Source organism: Lissotriton helveticus, chromosome 2_2 (genome assembly GCF_964261635.1).
Source record: "Lissotriton helveticus chromosome 2_2, aLisHel1.1, whole genome shotgun sequence".
Lineage (NCBI taxonomy): Eukaryota > Metazoa > Chordata > Amphibia > Caudata > Salamandridae > Lissotriton > Lissotriton helveticus.
In genome coordinates, this window is record NC_136060.1 from 374467900 (window position 1) to 374494705 (window position 26806).

The window sequence follows — 26806 nt, forward strand, 5'->3', positions numbered from 1 at the left end:
CATAAACAGCACATATAAGACCAGTCAATCACATGGCAATGCAGCTGCAACAAATGGCCGCAAAAGGCAACATTAATGTCCACTCAGCTGAAAATTGGAAGTCTGCTTCCTGGGAGATTGGGGGGTCCAAAGCAACTTGCTTCCCCAGGGCAACTCCAAGTGCCTCACGCTAACCAGGTACAGGAAGTCAAGGTTAATGCCCTGCGGTATCCCCCATCACCAGGAAAAAGGAGCAGGATGAAGACTCCCGCCCGATGTGGCATAGTGAGGAAGCAGCAACGTTGTCCCAACTGGCTCCAGAGAGGTAAGGGCCTTCTCATCATAAATGCACTCATGCCTCCCTCCATGAGGTACCTGTCCTTCAAGGAAGTGCTCCGTTTGGAGGCTGGTACCTCAACCAACGCGGCCCGTCACCAGTCTTTGGGCTCCCATCTTGTCTGGTGTGGGCTGATCATCTCAGCACATGGAAGTCCGCGTCCAGGGCAGCAGGCCGGCCCCTAGCAGCATCACCTGGCTCAGTGCCTCCCATGCAGGACTCCTGCGAGCCCAGGGGGTGGGGGTCTGGCAGCCAAGTGCGGGCTGTGGTGAGCAACAGAGGGGCCTGCAAAAAGAAAGCGGGTCTGCCATCTTGCTCCTCATCGAAATCCAGTTGTGATCGTCCTCTCCTGTTCGCCGGCCCCACCAAGTCATCTTAAGGGCATGCGCTGGTCTCCTCGGGATCAAGACCGCCTGGCCGCTCCTTTGCAGGAGAAGCTGGATGCATGCGGTGGCTGGGAATAGCCTGGGGTTCGTGGGTGGCGAGGAACACACCCTGTCCGTATCCTTAGGTCATGGCAGTTTGCAACAAATATCTTAATAGGTTTTTGATGTGTTTCATTTTGTACCAGAGGGAAGCGTACAACCTCTTGTATACATTAGTATACTTCTCTCGTGGGATTAAAGCCATTCCACTACTTTTGACTTGTTTGATTAAGTGTCCTTTAAAACTCCTTACTTGATTTGTGGCCAGTCCTGCCTCTTTGTCCCTCCTTTTCTCTTCCATTCCTCCCAGAGAGCAGGGACTAAGTACTGTCTCATTCCGCTATGGTTCTTTGGGATCTATTTTTTTCTTGGTTTCCTGGTCTTTTACTGTTTCGTTATGTTCAGCTTTGGTGCCATAGTTGCTTATATGTAAATATAGCATTCCTCCTTCCCATCTCCTCTTAATGCCACAGTTGTGTTAGTGCTGCCTCCCGTGTCGTGCCACCCGCTCCATTGCTTTTTTTTTTTACCCTTTTTAAACTTTTCGACAGTCACTTGGGCTTTTTTTGGGTAGGATATTCATTTGGTTTTGGGCTTCTTTTTGAGGGAGATTAGGCTTGTTGAAGTCTTGTTTGTAAGAAGGCATGAAACATGGCAGCCCATCCAACTCCTCCTTGTGCTCAGGGCTGGACTGGCCATAGCGTGCACCGGGCGTTGCTTATGCTCCCGTCCCATCCCTCACCCCTCCCGCCATGTTACAAGAGCTGCAACCTTGTCAGAGCCACCTGCATCCGCAGATTGTTCCCAGAAAGGGTTCATTGCTGTGCAGACGGTTTTGTTGTATCTTAACTTTGAAGTGAAAGCAGAAAGTGGTGCTTTTACTTAAAAATGTTTGATTCCCTTGTCACTGTTTGTTTTTCAAAATGGCACGTGCTGAGCTGCAATCTTGCAACCTAAGCTCAGCCTCTCTTGCGTATTTGTAGAAACTGTACTGGAAAAATGATGTGGCATTTGAACGTTATTGTATGCATCTACCACTGTTATGAAATCTATATCCTCTAGTCAACCACAGTAGATGCTGTGAGAACCTACCATATAACACATGCACGGTGCACAGATAGCGACTACTTTACATTCTAGGCTTCTTTGCAAAGCCACTCGCGTGGAGTGATTCAACGCAAATGCTGCTGGGTGCTGCTAGCAAAGCCACTCGCGTGGAGTGATTCAACGCAAATGCTGCTGGGTGCTGCTAGGATGTCATCTCAGCGTTAGCTTCTGCCAGGGTAGGAGGACTGGAACCGGCCATAGGGCGCAGCCTCCACCAGAAGCTAGCAGAACTCGCCATAGTGTCGAACAGTACACAACTGCCAATGTCTACCCAGCCCAGCGCCGGTTCAAGTCGAGGGAGTTTCGCAGACACTAGGTGAGCTTGAGGCGATTCCATGGGATTAGGAGAGAATGGTTGAGGGAGGTCTCCGGGGTGGTCAGGGTCTTCCCTGCCGTCGTGCAGGGCTGTTCTCTCTTGTATCTGATTCCCCTTATTTCCCTGCAGAGCTCTACTTCCTGATCGCCTGGTTCCTAGAGAACAGCCCCAGTCCAGAGGCTGCCGAGGTAGGAAGGGTTGAACCTCACGCTGCACTCCTCTTTACCCCATTACATCCCTCCTCTGACTTGTCCTTGTGTTCTTGCAGGTGCTGATGCATGAGGTGCAGGATAAACAGGTACATGCCTCTTCATTGGACACCATGATTGTTCCTTACTCCACCCAACCCCCCCCTCCCAACTCGTGACGGACCCCACTAATAGCATCCCTGTGTTCCCCCACTTATAGCTGCTGCCTAAGCGCATCGACTGGACTGGTCAAGATCACCCAAGGACCTATCGGAGCCGGATGAAAGCCCTCTCTTGTTACTGCTGCTGCTGCAGGGGAGGGAGTTTATTCATCCCTTTTTCAGAGAGTTGTTATGAGTTGAATGTCATGCAATTTTTCAACTAAAACAAAGTTAGCCCCCAGGTATGGGGTGTGGTGGTATTTGCATCATGGATAGGGTAGCAGAGAACCTGACACCAAGATTGAGGGCACCTTTTACCGCCGCCTGCCCTTACATGTGTAAAATTGTTCTCTTTTTTACTCAAGTGGCCTTCTAGATATGTGTTGTAAATAGAGGTACGTCACTATTGTTGTGTAGCGAGAAGGGAGGGACGCCTGGAGGAGCAGTTCAGATGGATGGAGCTCTGCACACATCAATAGCGCATGATTATGGGCTCTAAGCAGCAACTGTACCCCAGGGGTTGACAGCAGCGGGTCCAGATACCCCCTATACAGACGAGCACCTTATTGCTGATTCTGTCCCTTCAGTTATAAACAGTGCTTTACATGGGGGAAAAAATAGAGCAGGTACTCCTTTAAATGTGGTGAGTGGGTGGGGCTAGGGGCGGGGCTAAAGGCAAGACTTGCAAAGTGTAATGGCTTATATACTAGTTGCACACGAGAAATATTTTCTATAAACAAATCAGAATAATTCCTTGTACAAAATGAAAGTCAAACAGTGATATTTGAACCTTTCCTTATTTTGTAATATTTCTCTCACAAAAACTCACGCACACAAGCAGGCAAACAGACCCACACAAGCAGACCCTCACACAAAAGAATCAGGTGGTATTAAACCCCTTTTAACCTCTCATGGCTTTCCTCATTGTGCTGTCACTGGGCTGCCTCGATTCCTTGCAACTTAGCATGACGGCGAACACTGGGATATCATGCACATGAGCCCACGCCGAATAGTTCAGCAGGGGCTCATGTCAGGGCTATAAAAGTGATTTGGCTGAACAAGAGACAGGCTACTACCACTAGAGGCCAATGCGCCTACCCTCCATGAGTACGGCCGTATAAAAGTGCCGGTACTCAGGGTGATAAAAATAAGAAGTGCCGGTACTCAGTACTGACCCATTTAAAGCACTGGTTATAAACCCATTTCTGTCTCTCATGCAGGGTGAGAGTGTTCCAGTGCCCGGCGGAAGACCCATCTGAAAACTGGGTTTAGCATAGGCCATATTATGATTATGCTCTCCTAGGGCTGTGATGTCCCTTGGGATGAATATTGCGCTCTACAAATACATATAGGTTGTGATGATGAAGGATATGGGATCAGTGGGGCAACTTAGGGTGTTGTAATTTTTTGTTTTGTTTGGTGTGCTGCATTAAACCAGAAGTTGGTTCGGTGCAAGGATAAATCCAAGGTGGGGACATTTGCTAGACACCAGGACCTAAAGGGAAACTGGATTTGAAGGAGGAACTACCACAGGGATCTGTTATCCATGGGATGCCAGCCTGCTTGGTGTTTGAAGAAGGCAATGCTCTACACGCTGTGCTTGATATAATGTCGCTGTGCACATATTATTGTGCACCATGTATTACATAATTGTGTGTTATGTTGATATTGCTGCAGTAACGACAAGACATTCTAATCACATCAAAAAAAAGTCAGAATCTGGAGAAATGATCTTTCTGAAGCATACAAAAGTAAAATATTTGTAGATAGTTAAAAGGCTTTTAAAACAGTTGTTGGGGTTGTGGGCAAACTTAATTGGACTATATCAATCTATACTCACTGTGTTATATGTTTCAACATTTCATAACGACTAGAAAACAAGCAGTTTGAAATATGTAGGGTTTCTGCCCCATACATACATATCCTAGCTACAACTTCATGCTCTTTATTTTAAACATCTGTCCCTGTCACACGTGTGTTGCCCTCTTTCTGGTTTAATGTAGGACCCTATAACCTATGTAACCCTTCTATTCATTGTCTCATGCAACTTTCTGTGCGTTTGTTTGCTCTGAAGCACACAAATGCTTTAACCCTTTAGCCCTATTGGGTGAAAGGGAAAGCTGCTGGCTTTCTAGCAGAGATTCACTATGCATGTGCCTCTATTCAGTAATACTCGCGGCTCACATCTGGTATTACTTTCAATCGTCGGTCTTTCTGCCTGTAACCCCTGACCTGCCTCTATTCTCTGCTCATCTCTCTTCTCCATGTATTTCCAGCTCACTCCCTTAGCTCTACACTCTCATCCTACTTGCAATTTTTCTCCCTTCGCGCTCTCACTTCTAAATGTTTTCTTTGCTTTTCTCGTCTAACCTTATTTGACTTTGTCATTCTTTTCCTCGCTTCCCTCTCTCTTCCTCCACTTCATTATTCTCTTCACTACGCCCGGTCTTCCTCTTTACTTTCTATAATTTGTGTACATTGTCACCTCCTACCCATACCTTTTTCCAGGTAACAGCTGTTATGCTTTCATTCTCTGCCTCATTTTAATTCATTACTGTATAGTTTCGGATGTTTGTTCAGTACCAGAATCTCAAGCCCTGGCATTGCTTTGGCCTGTCAGTCTCATCCATAGGCCTCCTTCACTTAGTCCTTGCAGCATGCATGTGACGTCACCCCCCTCCACTTACGTGTGTGGTGAGCCCAGCTGCAGGCCTGGTCAATCAATCAATCAAAGACATTTATAGAGCGCACTACCTACCCGTAGGGTCTCGAGGCGCTTGGGGGGGGGGGGTGCCGCTACTGCTCGAACAGCCAGGTCTTGAGCTTCTTCCTGAAGGAGAGGTGGTCTTGGGTCAGGCGCTTAGCTCCATGATCATCACCAACTCCTTTGGGCCTGAGCAGAATTCCAGGATACCCGTGCGTCAGCTTTGAAAAAAATGCAGTAACTCATTTTTTTAGGTAGACAGTGTCTTATTGGTTATATATATGGTAACAAAAATGATTAGAACACTTTATTATAACTTTTCAACATGCTGCACAGCAGCCTTGCTGCCCTACAGCAAAGCTTAAAGACATTGGCAAAGCCTATAGCTCTGGCTAAACACATAGCCGTAGCTTTACTGTACAGTTGCTACAAAAGCATATAACATGGTATAGCGTGCACTTTTTTTCTTCAAATAATCACTCCACTGCAAACAAAAAACATAAATAAAAAACATTGCCATTTACAATACCTGTAGCTTCATATGCAAGACCTATTGCATTGCAAATGCTTGCTAATCTTCCTGTTTGCAAACATGCTCGCTCTTTCATATGAAAGAGCTATGCAACAAGGTTTTAAAGGGTTTATGGGAAAGGTGATGGTGTGACCATGTATTATATTGGAAAAAGTACTCCCTGGTGTAAACGTTGAGGACAGTGCAAGTCACCTTGGAGTTCCATAATCTTATAAAGGAACTCTGCCTTCTGCCTCATTCCTCTATATGGTTAGGGAGCTCCTCAATGACTTGCAATATCCTTATAATATCCGGCTCCTTGTAATGTACAGCTGGGGGTACTTTGTCCCATATATACGCAAGAGTTGATTTGCTGCCACAGGGCCATGCTGACTCCAATTAGAAACAGATTCAATGTGTCATGTTTGTAAGTGTAGTGTGGGATTTACAGTGCATCTGCTGTGTATGTGCAGTCTGTTTTTTTTTTTTAGCTCTTTCTTGTCTCTGAGTCAGGGATGGCTTTTGGCAGGAGCGAGCTGGGCGCCGGCCCAGGGCGCCAATCTTCTGAGAGACGCACAAACAGCAGCGCCCATCTCATCTTGCTCCAGCCTTGCCCGTTTCCCTGTGTGCCCGTTTCTCGGTCAGGTCTGCTAGTTTTTAAAGTTGTCTTTTATCAGCATACCATAGGCCATGCTTTTCGCACCCTAGTATCCGCTTTCCTTTCCTGCCGACACACATGCAACCCCCTCGTCCGCGTGAGCAGCAAAGCTCTGGGCGATGTAGGTGGGGGGGGGGGTTGTGTTCAATGACCATTTTCTGCTCATCCTGGGACTTACCCGTGACCACAAAAGGGGCCTCGTGCTGCCTCGTTGTGTTCACTAGGATCAGCAAAGGCGCCAAATTTCTCTTCGCCCAGGGCGTTATCTTAGCAAGGGCTGGCTCTGCTCTCAGCTGGGTCTCGGTATCGAAAATGTATTTTCATGTATCAAATATGCACATTTTTACCAGTGTAATGCAAACGCGTATCACATAACTCTGAGCTCCCTCTGCAGTCTGCAAACTATAAAAGCATCAAAAAACGACAGGCAGCCCCCCCTTTCTTAGACAAATCCAAGTTTACGACAGAGCCATGAAGTAACAAGGTTATAGGAACGGTTGCCCCCCTCCCGCGGTGAAACCCTAGCCGCTTGCACAACACGGAGAGGAAGTCAGGGTGAGGAAATGTCACAGTTTATTCTGTTGAAAGGAGGGTCCCTGGGGAGCATAAAAGGCTGACGGTGAGTGTGATGCTGCCGTTGCAGGGGACGGCGGTGCGGGACGATGCAGAGGAGCAGCATGGCGCCGGCGGAGGGGAGGAAGGCCCGCGCGCCCCCGGGCGAGGAGGGCGCGGGCCGCGTGACCGCCGTGGTCTTCATGGCGCTGCTCATCGACCTGCTGGGCTTCACCCTGATCCTGCCGCTGCTGCCCTCGCTGCTGGATCACTACGGCAAGTCGGAGGTGAGTCACGCGCCGCGGCGTTCCTTGCACCTGTGGCTCGAGGACTTGACTCTGGCAGGGGGGCGGCGCGCGCCTCATTCCTGTCTTGGGGCCGGGAGCGCAGCCCGTGTGCCAGGGGCTGCTGGAGCCAGGGCCGGCTTTAGCACCAGTGACATACTAATCCTTGGACCAGTTGAAAGGTTCTGCTATGAGACTCATTTATTCAGTCCGCAGACCTACTTAAAATATTCGCTTCTCTGTCCTCCCCCCCCCCCCCCCCCGCAAAAAAAAATCACCTTGTATATATTACGCACCATCACTAAACTACTGCGCACCAAATGTCACCTTGTCACATGCTACATTTCACTATGTGTTTTTGACAGCCTTGCAAATGTAAATTGGGTATTTATGAATGATGCAATTTATAAAAGCTCTTAGAAATACCTCATATGGTTCTATGTTTGTGTTTATTATGATTGATTGGTCTTTTTATGAATAGACTCTTGATTGGTTCAATTGCTTGAAGAAATACTCACAGACAGAACCAATTGTATTTTTGTATATTGGCGCTAGTGGCGCCCGGTGCAACAATGTTTGTTGGCGCCCCCAAAAGACCACCTCCACCACGGATTCCCTCACTACCACCCTTTAACAGAGCCCCTCAAGTCTCCATAACCACTCTCTCTCCGATGCATTTAATTCATTTTATAGCGCCACTCATACCAGTGTTGGGTGTCAGAGCACTTTATATCACACACACATTACACGTAGATATCAATCATAGGTGTGTAAATCCGCGTAATGGAAATGTTACTTAAGACGGAGGAGTACAAGGTGTAGGAGTCCCATGTCATCCATATTGGTAGACAGTATAGTTTAAAAGTGCTTGGTCTGGAGAAGCACAAACTCAGAATGTAAAACTTAGCACTATGGTTGGGGGTTCTGTTTAATAATCACAGTTGATTTCTACCGAGATGAACCCCTTTTCCAACATTAGGATATGAAAGGCTGGTGAAAAAAATCATAACACTGTAATATATACTTTGCAGTTTGCATGCATCTCTTTGATGACTGGAATACCTCACTGTTCTATGTTAGGATTTTAACTGCAAGTAACAACAAGCATTGAAAATGCAATAGGTCTCGCAATAGAAGAGTTTCACATTTTTCGTTTTGCAAATGGATGAGTGGCGTTGCGTGGATGAGTGGCGTTGCGTGGATGAGTGGCGTTGCGTGGATGAGTGGCGTTGCGTGGGTGAGTGGCGTTGCGTGGGTGAGTGGCGTTGCGTGGGTGAGTGGCGTTGCGTGGGTGAGTGGCGTTGCGTGTGTGGCGTTGCATGTGTGAGTGGCGTTGCGTGTGTGTGTGGCGTTGCGTGGGTGAGTGGCGTTGCGTGTGTGGCGTTGCATGTGTGAGTGGCGTTGCATGTGTGAGTGGCGTTGCATGTGTGAGTGGCGTTGCGTGGGTGAGTGGCGTTGCGTGGGTGAGTGGCGTTGCGTGGGTGAGTGGCGTTGCGTGGGTGAGTGGCGTTGCGTGGGTGAGTGGCGTTGCGTGGGTGAGTGGCGTTGCGTGGGTGAGTGGCGTTGCGTGGGTGAGTGGCGTTGCGTGGGTGAGTGGCGTTGCGTGTGTGAGTGGCGTTGCGTGTGTGAGTGGCGTTGCGTGTGTGAGTGGCGTTGCGTGTGTGAGTGGCGTTGCGTGTGTGAGTGGCGTTGCGTGTGTGTGTGGCGTTGCGTGTGTGTGTGGCGTTGCGTGTGTGTGTGGCGTTGCGTGTGTGTGTGGCGTTGCGTGTGTGTGGCGTTGCGTGTGTGTGGCGTTGCGTGTGTGTGTGGCGTTGCGTGTGTGAGTGGCGTTGCGTGTGTGAGTGGCGTTGCGTGTGTGAGTGGCGTTGCGTGTGTGAGTGGCGTTGCGTGTGTGAGTGGCGTTGCGTGTGTGAGTGGCGTTGCGTGTGTGAGTGGCGTTGCGTGTGTGAGTGGCGTTGCGTGTGTGAGTGGCGTTGCGTGTGTGAGTGGCGTTGCGTGTGTGAGTGGCGCTGAGTGGCGTTGCGTGGCTGAGTGGCGTTGCGTGGCTGAGTGGCGTTGCGTGGCTGAGTGGCGTTGCGTGGGTGAGTGGCGTTGCGTGGGTGAGCGGCGTTGCGTGGTTGAGTGGCGTTGCGTGTGTGAGTGGCGTTGCGTGTGTGAGTGGCGTTGCGTGTGTGAGTGGCATTGCGTGTGTGAGTGGCGTTGCGTGTGTGAGTGGCGTTGCATGTGTGAGTGGCGTTGCATGTGTGTGTGGCGTTGCGTGTGTGTGGCGTTGCGTGTGTGGCGTTGCGTGTGTGGCGTTGCGTGTGTGAGTGGCGTTGCGTGTGTGTGTGGCGTTGCGTGGGTGAGTGGCGTTGCGTGGGTGAGTGGCGTTGCGTGGGTGAGTGGCGTTGCGTGGGTGAGTGGCGTTGCGTGGCTGAGTGGCGTTGCGTGGCTGAGTGGCGTTGCGTGGCTGAGTGGCGTTGCGTGGGTGAGTGGCGTTGCGTGGGTGAGTGGCGTTGCGTGGTTGAGTGGCGTTGCGTGTGTGAGTGGCGTTGCGTGGTTGAGTGGCGTTGCGTGTGTGAGTGGCGTTGCATGGTTGAGTGGCGTTGCGTGTGTGAGTGGCGTTGCGTGTGTGAGTGGCGTTGCGTGTGTGAGTGGCGTTGCGTGTGTGTGTGGCGTTGCGTGTGTGTGTGGCGTTGCGTGTGTGTGTGGCGTTGCGTGTGTGTGTGGCGTTGCGTGTGTGTGTGGCGTTGCGTGTGTGTGTGGCGTTGCGTGGCTGAGTGGCGTTGCGTGGCTGAGTGGCGTTGCGTGGCTGAGTGGCGTTGCGTGGCTGAGTGGCGTTGCGTGGCTGAGTGGCGTTGCGTGGCTGAGTGGCGTTGCGTGGGTGAGTGGCGTTGCGTGGGTGAGTGGCGTTGCGTGGGTGAGTGGCGTTGCGTGGGTGAGTGGCGTTGCGTGGGTGAGTGGCGTTGCGTGGGTGAGTGGCGTTGCATGTGTGAGTGGCGTTGCGTGTGTGAGTGGCGTTGCGTGTGTGTGTGGCGTTGCGTGTGTGTGGCGTTGCGTGTGTGGCGTTGCGTGTGTGGCGTTGCGTGTGTGTGTGGCGTTGCGTGTGTGGCGTTGCGTGTGTGTGTGGCGTTGCGTGTGTGAGTGGCGTTGCGTGTGTGAGTGGCGTTGCGTGTGTGAGTGGCGTTGCGTGGGTGAGTGGCGTTGCGTGGCTGAGTGGCGTTGCGTGGCTGAGTGGCGTTGCGTGGCTGAGTGGCGTTGCGTGTGTGAGTGGCGTTGCGTGGTTGAGTGGCGTTGCATGTGTGAGTGGCGTTGCATGTGTGAGTGGCGTTGCATGTGTGAGTGGCGTTGCATGTGTGTGTGGCGTTGCGTGTGTGTGTGGCGTTGCGTGTGTGTGTGGCGTTGCGTGTGTGTGTGGCGTTGCGTGTGTGTGTGGCGTTGCGTGTGTGTGTGGCGTTGCGTGTGTGAGTGGCGTTGCGTGTGTGAGTGGCGTTGCGTGGGTGAGTGGCGTTGCGTGGGTGAGTGAATGGTTAGCTGTTGCTTATGCGACGTATAGCACTTAATACTAAAGTAGGCAGACCTTCTTAGCCTTTGTGAGAATAATAGCAAAATAAAAATAAAAACCAGATCAAGTCAAGGACGCAAACGGCACCATGCTATTGTTTATTTACTCAGATGATTTGCATAAAAATGTAACTTGTGAGCACGTTTCTCTAACTCTCCAATAATCCCATTACAACACTTTGTACAAATGAGATTGGGACTCATCCTTCCGAAGTCGAGAAAAATGTGCAACGCTGTGTTGTAGTTAATTTTTTTAATTAACAAAATGCAAATAATGTGGAGAGATTTCAAGTGATTCAGGAATGGGCGCCCTTGTAAAGAGAAAGTACGGCCGGCCTGGGCAGTGATAGGGGAGGAGGGAGGAGAAATGCGAGTCACGGCAGCAGCAGCCTTTGATGTGCCTGCCGGCCGGCCGTGAATAATTAGGGGGTGAGAAATGCGCTCGGAGGGCTGCCTTTGATGTGGTAATGCGAGGCAGGCAGGCAGGCGGCTGGTGGCATTGTGCACGCGCTTTTTAGGGCTTGCGCAAGCGCAATGACCTAAAAAGCACATGCACTTGAAGGAATCGCCAGTGGAATCGCCAGTGGTGGATAAACACTGGATAAGCCCCTATAGAGCTTCGCCAGCTATGCGCTGAAGCGCATCAGCAGGCGAGCCCTAAAAAGGTCACTCAGACAAAAGCAGTAACCCACTGACCTATTTACTTTATATACACTTAGTGATCTGCATGGTACATGCTCTTTGCAGCAGGCATATTAACCCACTGTGCTACCTTACCATAATTCAAAACTTACACTAGTCAAAACTCTGCTCTCTCTTTAGGAAGAACATTAATCACCGCAGTTATCTTGGCATTTTTATTGTTGCCTGAAATGCCAGGAACGCAGCACCACATGCTTTTCAAACCATATTATACTTGCAAACATGACTCTCCCACCCAAAATCAGCGTCTGGTGCGGTCGCACTGCCCAAGAATCAGCACTGGCTGTAGTGCAAGGTCAACTGTACCAACTGGCTATTGTTTGAATGATTAAATAGAGCAATAATCAGGGTTCAGTGGGCCCTTCAGGCCTCTGTACCCCAGTGCCACTGCACCTGCCACACCGATGTAAGCTTTGCCCCTGTTGGGAACGTTCTGGTCAAAAGTCTATCCTGACATCGCGATCCGCGCACTGTGCCATCCTGCCTATATGAAAACAGGGGTGCAGCTACCTATTATAGTGCAGCAGGTGCAGTGGCACCGGTCAACTGCTCGCCAGTTGCATATGGTTTTTACTAACACATCACCGTGCTCGGTGCCAATGTCCTTGTTTTCATTACGGCCCATGACACCTTTGCTGTATAAACGCCTCCATCTCAAGCAATCTTGGATATACTCCACGTTCTCTGTTATGAAGAGCTGCTCAGTTACCACTCCCTGGGGAGGGAAAGGCCTGGCAAGTTATTGGGGGAAGTATATCAATGCCAACTCTAGTTCAGCCCTGTTGAAGTCAAGAGCAGTGGTGCCCCCGACCTTGTTTTTGCACTATATTATTTCTCCCTTTATCGTTTTTCACTCTATTGTGCATTGTTGTAATGTGTGTGCAGGACTCTGCTACTCTTCTGGGTTAGGCATTGCACTCAATACATTTTAAAATAAATGATTTAAAAAAATCTATAATGTTACTGCTTACATGTTTCATTTGCTAAACATTTGTCATCAAATAAGGACATTTTAGGACAATTCTTTAATTTTACCTTTTCACCCCTCCCCTTTATCTCCATACCCTCGCCATGGTTCTTCTGTTCATTTCAGCGATTAATGCATGTAACACTTTAGAATCCGTTCCGTTGCACGAGTCATTCTCTTGGCGCCTCTGCATGAATGAACATTTGAACCAAATGTGAAGCTCATTGACGCTTCTGGTGGTCATTTTATGAATGGCCAGTAAGTGTGCACCATGTCTATAAGGTAATTAAATAAGCTTTGTTTAAAGCCTTCATTGCTGCCGTCAACGAAGCAAAATTATTCATAGGGGGATTTATTTTAATTTATAAACACTCTCCTACACAATATTTTATCAGAATAACCAAACAAAAGTATTACTTTTAGGTCCAGAATATTAAAATATTTGTAAACACACACAAAGGAGGATTGTCATATGTTCTTGTAGTCATCAATACTGATGCTTAATGGGCTTTGACAGTCTGCAGCATTCGATAAAGTTATGAAACCCCTACAAAATGATTGTTTTGTAGAATGTATGTAGCACTTGCCCTTGCGGGGCGCTGAAACGCTTGCTATGGCGTGCATGATATGTGGTTGGAAGGCTATTGTTCTTGTTTTATTCCCGTGTGTGCGGGTAGGGATTCCATGTCATGCATGATGACCGCCGAGGTACGGTTATCATGCTATTAGACGCAGTCATTAGCGGTATAATGAAAATGGGAATTTTATGATTCGTAGACTGATGGCAGTCTTGACAGTCACTGCAAGCCTCTTTATGGTGTCGTGTGTTACATTACAGTTATTGATGGTTAGTGAATTGGGTTGTCTTTTCTGAGGTCTTATGGACCGGAGCAGGTATGGGTGGAGGATTGGGTTAGATCTCCACTAGGCTAGACTGCTTTACGGTCCTTATTCCTATGAATGACATTTGAAAATATTAGGAAGTGCTCATAGTATGTAGCTAGCACTGACCTGCAAGGGTGGGCTATGTTGGAGTCCTCCGATGGCCTGCAGTAAGCAGTTGATTTCGGCAATCATTTTATAGCTGGCCAGATTACTGTAGCATGGTTAAATTCTGTGGACTAATAATGCTGTTGTATTATAATCGAGACCTCTATCAGATGTGTCCATATTTGGTATAGAAGATAGATGTGGTGAAGTGTACTATTATGTAGCCTTTACTGGTTTACAATCGGCTGCAGGACCGCTGAATGTTGGGAGTATTAATCAGGGACAAAACAGTGTAGGGATTCAAGAGCAATTGATCTCACCCCTGGATGAACGGCAGACCTTTTATAAATTAATTAAATTCATCTGCTACCCAGCCCTGGACACCATGCAATATTACATTGTTGTTCAGTTGAAGTTATGGATGTATGATTACTCAATGTTTAAACATTTCTGGTAGAAGAATTAAACGAAATACTAAATACAAATTATACACCTTGTATTAACTCCAGGGAAGCCTTTTCATTAAAGATGAGAAATTTAAATCTTTTGATAAAACGAACTCCTGGTTTCAGGAGTACTGTGCATGTGTAAGTTTGCTTAAACATTCTTTTCTCATAGCCGAGAATGATCCAAGAATGACCCTCTCCAAACCTTTGATTTCTCTCTCCACAGGACAGCTTCTTCCAGTCACTACAGAATACAGTGGACTGGTTTGCATCTACAGTCGGAGTACCCCAGGAGAGGCGGTATAACTCTGTCTTGCTTGGAGGTAAGCTTGGAAGCTCGCATTGGTTTTTTTTTGTGTGTGACTGGTATCGTTTTATATAAATGTTTACTTCCGAGTGCAGCTGATGATGAATCTGTGCCCTAATGTTCAAAGGATTTGTCTGAGAAAATATTGGTAATCTCGGATTTCTTTTGTAAAACCTTCACCTCTCCATTCCAGCAAAGCTCAACAGACTGTAACTTTTTAGGCTGTTTTATTGCCAACTTATTTAACCGCTTTTGCCACCCAGGTTACTTATTAACATAATTAGTCTACTTAAGCGGAAATTCATAAGAAATGTTAAGTTGTGGGTAATGTAGGCTGGGTGGACTTAGTGATTCGCTCCAGAGTTCTCACGGAAAAGTACACACCTAGAAAGACTGTTGTGGAAAGAATCCATCGCTAGTCCCCCTTCACCTGCGCACTCATCTGCAGTCTTTGCTTCTCTTCTGTGGGCAAGGTGAAGCACCCTAGCTGACCTAAAGGCTGATTCTCAAAGGAACCAGCCTCCCTGAAGCACTTACAGTATTAATAGACGAATAATGTATGCATGAGTCGCAAAACTAACTATTAGTGCAAATCAAATGAGTTCATGTCAAATGCTCATCAATAAAATAGACTTTTGAAAGTGGACACATACAAGAGTTTTCTACTGGCAGGTAATGAAAAAGTTGATCTGCATCCATAAAAGGGACATTCCAATAAAGGTTTCTTGATCTGCAGGGTAGTACAACACAATTTGACAAAATATTTCCTTGTAATAAAATGCTCCTGATTCAACCTGGTATAATTTACCTTGGCAAATCTGCAGAAACGCTTGTGTGTTGTTTTTGTTAGTACCAGCCCCCATAATAATAACCACTGTTGTAATTAAAGGAAAATAAACTTTCTTAATCACTTTCTGCTTGACCCAGAGTAATCCCTATTGAATGGAACTTGCAGGAGTGCCCAAAACTTTAATTAGAGTGATTCTCATACATTTGCATAAATAATTAGTCTGGAAATCAAGGGCGTGTTTGTGAAGTAGCACAACACTATAAAACATAGGTAGGCGTAATCCTGAATTACATGGAGCGATTCTGAGAGTCGGGGAAGATTCAGTAACCATAATCACTTCAGGGTCACATTCGACTTTAAACAATTGTTAGCTCTCTGAATTACCAGGGCTTTCACAGGCTATGCTTTGGTCATAGGAGGTGTAATGTTTGATTGAAGCAATATGTGTAAATGCTGTAGCATATGATCAACTGTGAATGCGTAATTTGACCGATTTTTGGGTGAATGTGGGCCCTCATGTTTGAAGTGTTTCACATGTAAATACATTACAATCGGCGATGTAGATGAAATTATGTTCTGTACATATACTTTTCTTTAAGTCGCTCGTATCATTAAAGAAGGTGTGTACGAAATGCTCCACAAAGGGTGAAAGACATGTCAACTACTAAATCGCCTATCCGCATTGAAATATGTGAACTGACAATAAGCCATGTAAAAAAACTGAAGATTTCTCGCTTATCTACAAATTTGTTTTTCAACCAACATTAAAAAACCATACAAAATGGTATAAAGCAGATGCGATTTGAGGTATTTCCTGCCTTCTTTTTATTCACATTGACAACACACTGGGACAAGACTGAATCCAGAGTAAGTAGCATTACACACCAACTGATTACATTACAAGATAATGCAACCCCGTACAATGGACAGAGTTTATCTGCCCCCCCCTTACACCAGCTAGTATTTGTTCATTGAGGTTTGACCGAGAAAGTTGGCACTCAGATAAATTGTTTTCTTTGTATTTGGTTGTGGAATGGACTTCATTTATTTTGTACTCACAGTGTAGACATAGATATCCGTGGAAGGGCAACCATTTGGGGCCAGATGTAGGTAATCCCAGATTACCGATTCTTAAATACCGAATCATACCGATTCGGTATTTAAGAAAAGGCAAATGGGATGTAGGTAATTTTTCAGAAAAAATTACCGAATCGGTATGTTTCGGTAATTACCGAATCTGTATTTACCGATTCGGTAATTGCCATTCATTCCTATGGGCCTTGTGGCCCATAGGAATGAATGTCAATTACCGAATCGGTAAATGGGGGAAACATTGAAGGGTGGCAGGGTGTCACTTTGACACCCTGTTGCACCCTTAAAATGTGTATGGGTGCACATGTTGCAGACATACATGCCCTAGGGGCATGTATGTCTGCAACATGGCACTGTTGGAAAAGCAAAAAAAATGCTTTTACTAAGGTTTTCATTATTTACCACCAACTTCTAGTTGGTGGTAAATAACGAATCCTAAGATGGGAAAAACACTCATTTGAGTGCTCCCTACATTTCAGATTCGGTAATTTACCGAATCGGTATTTTTAAGAATTGGTAATGTACCAAATTCTTAAATACCGATTCGGTAAATTACCGAATCTGAAATGAAGCCACCTACATATGAAAAGCCTAATTCCGGTCGGTAAGGGCCGAAATTCGGTAATTTTGTCCGTTACCGACCGGAATTACGCTTCCTACATCTGGCCCCTGGTATGCAATCTGTTTCTTCTACTCAACCACAATGTATTGAGGTTTGAATCTTGTGCGGTTTTCTAGTCTAAAATGGTTTTCAATGATTGCTTTACAGCTAAGTACATCAAGAGTAACTCCATTGGGAGTACCGTTACATCACAACCTTGCAGGCAGTTTTATAATTAATATAGTCTATTTTTATAAATGTTTCTTAGTGTATTCAGTTTTAAAAAGAAGTACATATATTTATAATGTGATATATATATTTTAATGTCTATTTAATTATTTATATGTTTTTCTTTTAAGGGGGGGGATACCCCCTTTAAACAAGCATTGGAAATGCAATAGGTCTCGCAGTAGGAAAGTTTGAGCTATAGGTGTTATTTATTTTTTTGTTTTTTATTTATGTGTTGTTTTTTCTAAATAGCTAAATTAATAGCTTTCTTCTTTACAAAGCCAATAGTTATAATTTTTGTAAATGTGACACCTCTAGCATTTGTAAAGCAACATGTTTTGTATTAACGGGACTTATATGTGACTTATATGTATTGATATAAAAAAAATCAATGGCTTTAAAAAACAATTAATAATTAATACGTAAATAAAATGGATTTTATTTTATATTGCCAATAGCTTAAAGTTTATTAAATATATTTAGTGAAGATGCTGTGGTTGCGCTGGGTGAGTGAGGGTGAGGGTGAGTGAGGGTGAGGGTGAGTGAGGGGTTGAGGGTGAGTGAGGGGTTGAGGGTGAGTGAGGGTGAGTGAGGGTGAGTGAGTGAGGGTGAGTGGGTGAGGGTGAGTGAGTGAGGGTGAGGGGGTGAGGGGTTGAGGGTGAGTGAGGGTGAGGGGGTGAGGGGGTGAGGGGTTGAGGGTGAGTGAGGGTGAGGGGTTGAGGGTGAGTGAGGGTGAGGTGTTGAGGGTGAGTGAGGGTGAGGGGTTGAGGGTGAGGTGTTGAGGGTGAGTGAGGGTGAGGGTGAGTGAGGGTGAGGGTGAGGGGTTGTGGGTGAGGGTGAGGGAGGGTGAGGGGTTGAGGGTGAGTGAGGGTGAGGGGTTGAGGGTGAGTGAGGGTGAGGGTGAGTGAGGCTGAGGGGTTGAGGGTGAGTGAGTGAGAGTGAGGCTGAGGGGTTGAGGGTGAGTGAGGGTGAGTGAGAGTGAGGGTGAGGCTGAGGGGTTGAGGGTGAGTGAGGGTGAGTGAGGGGTTGAGGGTGAGTGAGGGTGAGGGGTTGAGGGTGAGTGAGGGGTTGAGGGTGAGTGAGGGTGAGTGAGGGTGAGTGAGGGTGGGTGAGGGTGAGTGAGGGTGGGTGAGTGAGGGTGAGTGAGGGTGAAGGGTTGAGGGTGAGTGAGGGTGAGTGAGGGATTGAGGGTGAGGGGTTGAGGGTGAGTGAGGGTGAGGGTGAGTGAGGGTGAGGGGTTGAGGGTGAGTGAGGGTGAGGGTGAGTGAGGGTGAGGGTGAGGGGTTGAGGGTGAGTGAGGGTGAGGGGTTGAGGGTGAGTGAGGGTGAGGGGTTGAGGGTGAGTGAGGGTGTTGGCTATTGTGCGCCGGGGTTTACACTACTTCAGTTAGGGCCGCACACTGCATGTCAGAGAAGAGAGAGAAGGGGAAGGGGGAGGAGAAATGCGACACGGCGGGCAGGGGAGGGGGCTGTGTTATCTCAGCAGAGTCGAATCAACAAACGGAACAGTGCACCGCCGTTAACATTGTAGAAGTGGACATCCAGAAAAAATACAGGGATGGTTGGAAAAGGTTAATTATCTCGTAGCCCACACGCTGGAGTCAGAGCAAAGTCTTCAATGTTTATCCAGGCGTACTTGACATTAACATACCGTATGATGTTTAATATCCGCTCCCCTTTTTTAAAAAAAATTCAGCCACAAAACAGCACATGGCGCTTATGATATATCAGTGGGTTGGAAACATTACCGGCGCGCTGGAGCGCCGCTGCGGCGCGCAGCGAAGCACTTGCCCCACTAGGTTTGGGGGAGAGATTGAAGCATTGGACAAGCTGTCAAAGATGCATTTTGGGAATGCTACAAAACGCGCAATTACCCAGCAGCTCACGGCTGCCAAGAGGCACTTCCGGAACTGAGCTCTGAAATGGGTTGGGGAATGAGAGGGGGGGGAGGGGAGGGAGAGAGAGTGGGATTCGAAAGACAAAAGGGGGAGAAAAGACAGGGTAAGGGAAAAGAATAGGAGGAGAGGAGGGTAGAAAGAGACGAAAAGCGAGTGAATAAAAGGGTTTTTTTGTGACAAAGAGGGAAAGTGGTAGTAAAAGGAAGGAGGGGGGAATTTAAAGGGAGCGACAGGAGAGGGAATGGAGGGGTGAAAGGCAAATGGTGTACACGGTTTAAGGAGGATGGATTTGTTGCAAACTACAGTGAGAAGTAGGGGAGCCCGCAGAAGAGTTGGATGAGAGAAGAAATATGTCAAACAGCACAAAATGAAGGAGTCCAGAGTGGAGTGGTAAAGGAGAATAGAAAGGGAGAGTGGGCAGGGGAGGGGGCGGAGCGGGGAGAGGGAACAGACGGAGCGAAGGCAGATAAGGGGAGGGGGGAGGAGAAATGCGACATGGCGGGCAGGGGAGGGGGCGGAGCGGGGAGAGGGAACAGACGGAGGGAAGGCAGATAAGGGGAGGGGGGAGGAGAAATGCGACACGGCGGGCAGGGGAGGGGGCGGAGCGGGGAGAGGGAACAGACGGAGGGAAGGCAGATAAGGGGAGGGGGGAGGAGAAATGCGACACGGCGGGCAGGGGAGGGGGCGGAGCGGGGGCTTACGTGTGTGATTAAAAAAAAGATCAGAATAAACCATGTTTGTGGGCTGGGTCTGCATGGCGATGTTGAAAGCTTAATTTGCTGTGTTTAATTTGGGGTTGAAAGCAATGTGGGAAAGAGGAGAGGAAGTGAGCAGGCAGACACAGAAGCCAAACAGTCTGTGTAGCTGCCTTTAAAAGAGTGGCGGAAATGTCAGGGGGTCTCGAGGAGCCCCTGCAGGATGAGGTAAAGGTGTTTATCAAAGAGGCATTGAAAGGGTTAGCTCACCCCAGTAGGCAGTTGTCTGTCCTTGAGAGACATTTCAAAGGCATGTGCGGGCAGACCTGGACTCTGTGAGGGCTCATGGAAGGGCTGGATGTTTACACCAATGCGACGCGACCAGGCAGGGGAGGGGGCGGAGCGGGGCTGTGGGAGGAGTGCGGGAACAGACGGCGAGGGGAGGAGAGTAGGAGGAGGAGAGTAGGGGAGGCACGGCCTAGCGGCCGTGCAATCAAGAAGTGAGGGGGCGGGAGAGTAGGCAAGGCAGGCGGCTGGGGGCATGTGCACGCGCTTTTAAGCTCAATGCGCATGCGCATTGAGCTTAAAAGTCACGGGCACTGCAAGGAATCGCCACGATTCCTTGCAAGTTGGACAAAGAGTGGATAAGCCCCCATAGTCTCGCTTGCTCGATGCGCATGCGCATCGACAGGCGAGACCTAAAAAGGTGTTTCTCTTTTGAGGGGTAAACCCCCCACATCTTCACTTTTTAGGTCGAGCCTATCAGACCGCACAGCTGCCTGGTTGCAAAAGAGACATAGTGGGTCTTACCCAGAACTAGAGGGCTTGGAGCCCGACCATTGGCTACCATTGGTTGGCTTCACTGTCACTCTCATTCTTATTCGATGGCTTGCCTCATACATTTTGTGGCCGTCAGTCCTCCGGAGCATTGCCAATTTAGTTGTGCCCTTTCACTGCTTACTTTCATGGAACTATTTTTCCCGCGTTTTTTTGTTCCAGCACTTCATCAAAGTACATGTGTTTTCGAGCTCTTTCCAGTGTGCATTTATGTTTACTCCCCCCCACCCCCCCGCCGCCCCCTCTCCTGTGCTCTCTCCAAGCGCGTGTCAGTCTCCGAACACCTTCATTATCCTGCCAAAGCAAAACACTTAAATACTTAACTTCCTAACTTGCGAGGGAGTGTCATGTCTGCCCTGCCCAGGAATGCAGCTGCTCATGCGTCAGCGGCCTATTCCTCTCCCTGTTTACAGAGCGAGCCAGCTGTGCACCACTCGCTTTCCTGGGCAGTGATAGGACCAGCTCAGCTGAGCACACGCTGCAGCAGTGACGCACCCACAGCCTCGGATAGAAGTCAAGCTAGGAAAAGCCTCAGACTTGTTTATTTGGGGAGAAATCTGTCTGAATCTTTCACTATTCATGCTGCATGTACCTGTGACCTCGATGAGGTGTAATAAAAGCGTGCTGCAACAAGTCCCAGAATACAGAGATGCACCGCGCACATTTCAGATGTATTTGTTTCATAGTGTGTGCTTGCTGTTGGCGTTTAATTGCTTGGTTACTGCTTTCTGTGTGAGGACATAATAAACTCGGGTTGTATAGACAGGTCTGCCCCGCGTGATACAGTGGAAAGCTTGTGTAAAACATTCGTATCTTGTGCTCATAATGAAATGTTAATTTCCATTTTATTTGTGTTGGTTGAATAGTTAACAGAAAAAAAATAATTTTTTTTCAGACATGATTTTCGGTGACTTAAAAGCAATTAAATCGCAAACTTTATGTAATTAGCACATAAAAATAAAATGTAGGCACGGTTGCAAGAGAGCGCATACAGACTGCAAAACATGACATCATTGTAAGAGTACCATTAATATTCCCTCAGATGCATCCAAAACTAAAGCACACGTGGCCTGAGGCGCATTGACTTTTCATCAGGATGCTTTCACTGTTTAGGCCCCATGTTGGAACTGGTTTTTACATAAAACGCAGACCTACACAAAGGATGAATGCTCTGCTTACTTCCTATACCGACATAGGCACAGAACTGCACTAAGTGACCCCTACAACAGTCACCGTAAGCTCTATTGAACTCTTTGTACACTTGAAAGTTACCTTGTCTTATGCCTGATGCTTGCCAGAATGATTAGCACCAAGAACAGACGTAGACTGTGCCTGCCTACACACTCATAGCTTAGTTTACTTTATTATTATAAAGTGTGAAAAATGCAAACCGAAAGAAGTTTGAAGGCAGATGTACAAATAACGAAACCACCAATAACGACATGAACATAACAAAACATAATACACTACATACAAAATGTAAAATGAACCCTAAAATCTAATCAAAATTAAATAGGCACAAATATTCAAAGAGGCTAAGCATGTTAAAGAAGTTGTCAGGGACTGGCAATAATGCACTCCTACTCTCTGGACCTACTGAGCATCCAACAAGAATTATAAAGAGAGGTAATGACATTCAATAACAGATCTTCACACCAGCAAAATAACACAGATCTCCTCAATTGAGTTCTTCTGGTTGCTGAAAGTTTGCCCTTGAAACTCACTCAACTTGCTGCACACACCAGCTGGCCGGAGACTGACCAAGTTAGATGAGTTAGGCTTGCTTAATCTGCTTCACTACACTCGGTGATTATTTAACGACCACATGTAATGGCACCTGGATCTCTCCCTCACGTTGATCTTTCCTTTTCTTTTCTCAATTTCTATTTACGGGGGTGCACATTTTGACTCTAATTCATTCACCTTTGCATGATAATCACCCAGATTTTTTATGATTATCATTCTGTTAGATATTTAATACGTAATGAAGTTTAGTACGCCACATTTGGATACAAGATTGAATTGTTTCCTTTTGGATTGTTTTTTTGTAGAGTATTCCCCTGAAGAAGGGCGTGGCCCGAAATGCATCGGGATGTGTGATTGTTTTGGTTGGAACAAACCTAACGTTTGATGAAAAATATAACTGTGGATATCTTACCTGAACTTCACTTTTGAATCATGAATAAAATGTGAAAGCTCATGACAACTCCATATTGATTGACCTTCATCACACTTTAATGTTCAATTGAACTAGACGTATTGGTCTCCTCTTGTTGTGCGCAGAGGTGCTCTCTCAACTGAGTGAGCTGTGTACGAGTACCTGGGTTTCCACACTGTTAGTGCAGACAGTGTTTCCTCTTGCAGCACACTCAACTTCTTAATGACATTACCTTGATAACCCCCAGCTGTGCGAGCTCCCTTCTTATTCTAGTACCTACTGATTTCTGCTCCTGGACCTCAGCACGCTCTGATGATGAATTTCGATTCGGTCTCTGGCATGACCGACCTCAAGGCGAGTACATTTGCCTTCACCGCAGCAGATGCAGACAAAATCTATGGCCTTATTCAAGATGATATCACTTCCACAGGGAACTCTCGAAGTGTGGAGAGTAACATCAGACAATTACTCTACCTTTTAAAAAAACAATCCAACCAGAAATTACATGCCAGCACCTTGATCCGGTACCATCGGGCACAACGGATCCCCCGGGGCTTGAGAGTCCCGTTAAAGCCTTTACTCTGCAAGAATAATGTTAAATTCGTTGAGCGATGGTATTCCATCCTCAACAAGTGTTCCCTTGATTTGATCCTCCTGATCGTCGAGGAGATATCCAGGACTTTGGAAGATCTAGCCCAAGAGATAACGAGCGTTAAAAAGGAACTTGACGAAGCCATGCCAGTTGAGGAACTTACCAAAACACTGGAAGACATAAACATTCAAATTGACAAACACATCAAGGAGACACAGGAAAGAAAACTTCGCAAATTCAAGCGAGATACTATTGACTATAAGCTCGGCGAGGTGTACACCTGGGCAGAGGTGTACGCCCGCCGACGCCCCAACAAAGCTTATAATCCTTTTTCTGGCAACGAAACCTCATCATCTGAGTATGACAACAGACAAAGGCCAACCCGTGAGACACCAAATGCTGAACCTCAAACACCAAGTACATCCACCGACTCTGCGGTTAATTTTTTAGAATCAGGCCAAGCACAACAAGAAGAACCCGGGGGGGAAAAACCCGCCGAGGAATCCGGAAAAAATCCACCAACAATGAAACCAAAGAAGACAAACCGACGACGATAAAATCGGAGGAAAATCTTGTCATCAACATCTCTTCCACTACTCTATCAACTCAAGAAATCAATACCTTACAAAAAGGTCAATCATTTGTGCCCACCACCCGATCTAACACCTTGGAGCTAGAAGTTAGCATCTTCAAATTAGTACGGAATATCCGTTTGAGACATTATTTCAGAATATTTGTCCTACACCCACATTGGAGGAAGATATGCTTAGAGGACTCCGCCCTCACAGTACTTTCCTGGCACCACAAAGCCACAAGATCATCGATTCATTTGAGAATTTGGTCAGACAGGAAATTTCACATTTACCATTTCAATCTTCAGTGAAACATGGGAACATGTCTAAAAAGGAGAGAGACATCCTCAAAAAACTGGCTGATAACCCCAACATTACCTGTATGAATGCAGATAAAGGCGGTGCATTGGTGGTCATGGACACCACGTTTTATGAGCAACGGATTGAGGCCCACATAAATGACCCCAACATCTATGATTCACTACCGGGAGATCCAACCTTGGATTTTTCCAAAAAACTGATTGAAATCATCAATGCAGCATTTGACAACGGTACCATCGATGATAGAACCAGACTATACCTAACCCCTATCAATCCCAGACCTCCTGTCATGTATATGCTTCCTAAGATGCATAAACACCCGACCCAACCGCCGTTCCGGCCGATTGTGTCCACAAGAGGAAGTATACACGAGAACACTGGCAAGTGTCTTGATAGGTATTTGCAACCGTTTGTACTTAAGACCCGGTCACATGTTCGTGACACTACCGACTTTTTGTCCAAGCTTGAACCCATCATGAATGATCTTAAAAATACTGATTTGATCATGTGTACGGTGGACGTATGTTCACTTTATACCTCCATCCCCCATGATGGTGGTATGGAAGCTATTGAACAAACATTAATCTCTTCAGATTTGGATAATGACCTGAAAGTTTTCCTGATGCAACTTACTATGTATACGCTGTATCATAGTTACTTCACCGTACTTGATAAATGGATTCTCCAGTTGAATGGAACTGCCATGGGCAATTCGGCGGCTCCTTGCTACGCTAATATATACATGAAAGTGTTTGAAGAATCACACATTCTTTGCCAAAACAGCTGGCTTCAACATGGAAAATTGTACTTACTTTACATTGATGACGTTTTTTTACTATGGGAAGGTACTGCTGAAACTCTCGTCAACTTTCTTGAATCATGGAATGATGTGAATGAACGTATTCAGTTCACGTGGGATTACAATGACAAATGCATCCACTATCTAGATGTGGAAATACATCGTGAACCTAATGAGTGGTTCACCACCATTTATCGAAAACCCACAGACAGGAACTCCATTTTGCATTATAGTAGTTTTCATCGGCCCAGCCTTAAGAACAACTTACCTTTTGCCCAACTACTCAGAGTGAAACGCATAGTTTCTAATGATCAAGTATGCAAGCAAGAACTCAGAAACACATTGGAGAGACTTAAAGCCCGTGGGTATCCTACACCCATTTTGGATCTGGCAGTGGAGAGAACAGACAAGTGTGGTAGATTGGAACTACTAAAACCAAAACCTAAAAAAAATAACTGACCGCATGGTCGTGGTTTCCAAACACTCTAAGATGTCTAACCAGTTTCAACATATCATCCGGAAACACTGGCCTATACTTACAATGGAACCGGATTTCAATGGTCTATTCAATCAACCTCCGATGTTTGCCTTTACTAGGGGTCGCAATGTCAAAGAGTTATTGAGCAAATCTACTTCGATGACTACTCCACTTGTTTACAATGGTCTCAAACCTTGCTATAATTGCAGTAACTGTGGGAACTGTATCCCTGGCAATAAAACTACACACCCTATGAAAGGACACGTCATTAAACTGAGAGTGAATGCTACATGCAACAGCAGCAATGTAATCTATATGCTGAAATGCCCGTGCGGCAAATGTTATATTGGCCACACCGAGAGAAAGATCCGTGCACGCATTCTTGAGCACAAGAGTAATATACGCACATGTAACTTGAAGTCAAGTGTGGCAACCCACTTCATGGCACACAGACACAGTGTTGCCCAACTGAAATTTCAAATACTTGAACAAGTGAAAATCACTGGGAACAATAAAAATACCCTCTTGAAGAGAGAGAACTTTTGGATCCGGCTCATGTCCACCATGGCACCGCATGGTCTTAATGACCGTATGGAATTTTTGTGTTATCTGTAATCCTTTTATATATGTGCTTTACTCATGTTCTTTCATTTTTATTTTCTTATTTTTTCATTTCCTTTTTACCGTTTTATCACTTCTGTCACTGTATGTGTTACACTTTCAGTTGTTGTTGTGACTTTTTCACCTTTCCAATATGGCCCCCACTCTTTCTCCATTTCCTCCACAGTCACTTCTGACTCGTAGTCCCTTGTTTATGTTTAGGGTCACTGGCGTCTTAATGCACACGGTTACAACGCCCTCACTGATAGATTACCGACCTCGCGGCGCTCCGCGTAGCTTGTTTCACAATTGCACAATGTAAGTACCCTCGATGGGACTTTACCAGTATCTGGTTATGTTTGGTCACTCTGGTTTTGGTGTGCCTTACCTGAATTCTATCGTTTTTCGTGTACTTTCGGCATCAGCGTTATCGACATTAGCACTTTAGGGCTGCATGAGGGCTTGCTTAATCTGCGTCACTACACTCGGTGATTATTTAACTACCACATGTAATGGCACCTGGATCTCTCCCTCACGTTGATCTTTCCTTTTCTTTTCTCAATTTCTATTTACGGGGGTGCACATTTTGACTCTAATTCATTCACCTTTGCATGATAATCACCCAGATTTTTTATGATTATCATTCTGTTAGATATTTAATACGTAATGAAGTTTAGTACGCCACATTTGGATACAAGATTGAATTGTTTCCTTTTGGATTGTTTTTTTGTAGAGTATTCCCCTGAAGAAGGGCGTGGCCCGAAATGCATCGGGATGTGTGATTGTTTTGGTTGGAACAAACCTAACGTTTGATGAAAAATATAACTGTGGATATCTTACCTGAACTTCACTTTTGAATCATGAATAAAATGTGAAAGCTCATGACAACTCCATATTGATTGACCTTCATCACACTTTAATGTTCAATTGAACTAGACGTATTGGTCTCCTCTTGTTGTGCGCAGAGGT

At 46.4% G+C, this 26806-nt stretch overlaps 1 protein-coding gene across 1 annotated transcript in view; it reads left to right on the top strand.

Annotated features, from left to right (window-relative positions):
• SLC75A1 (solute carrier family 75 member 1) overlaps positions 1-26806 on the top strand; it is a 182601-nt gene that overhangs the window by 38189 nt on the left and 117606 nt on the right. The window contains exons 2-3 of the mRNA XM_078678564.1: positions 7030-7225; positions 14097-14193. Of these exons, the coding sequence (XP_078534690.1) occupies positions 7049-7225; positions 14097-14193 (274 nt within the window). The 5' untranslated portion in view covers positions 7030-7048. The remainder of the gene's footprint in view (positions 1-7029; positions 7226-14096; positions 14194-26806) is intronic.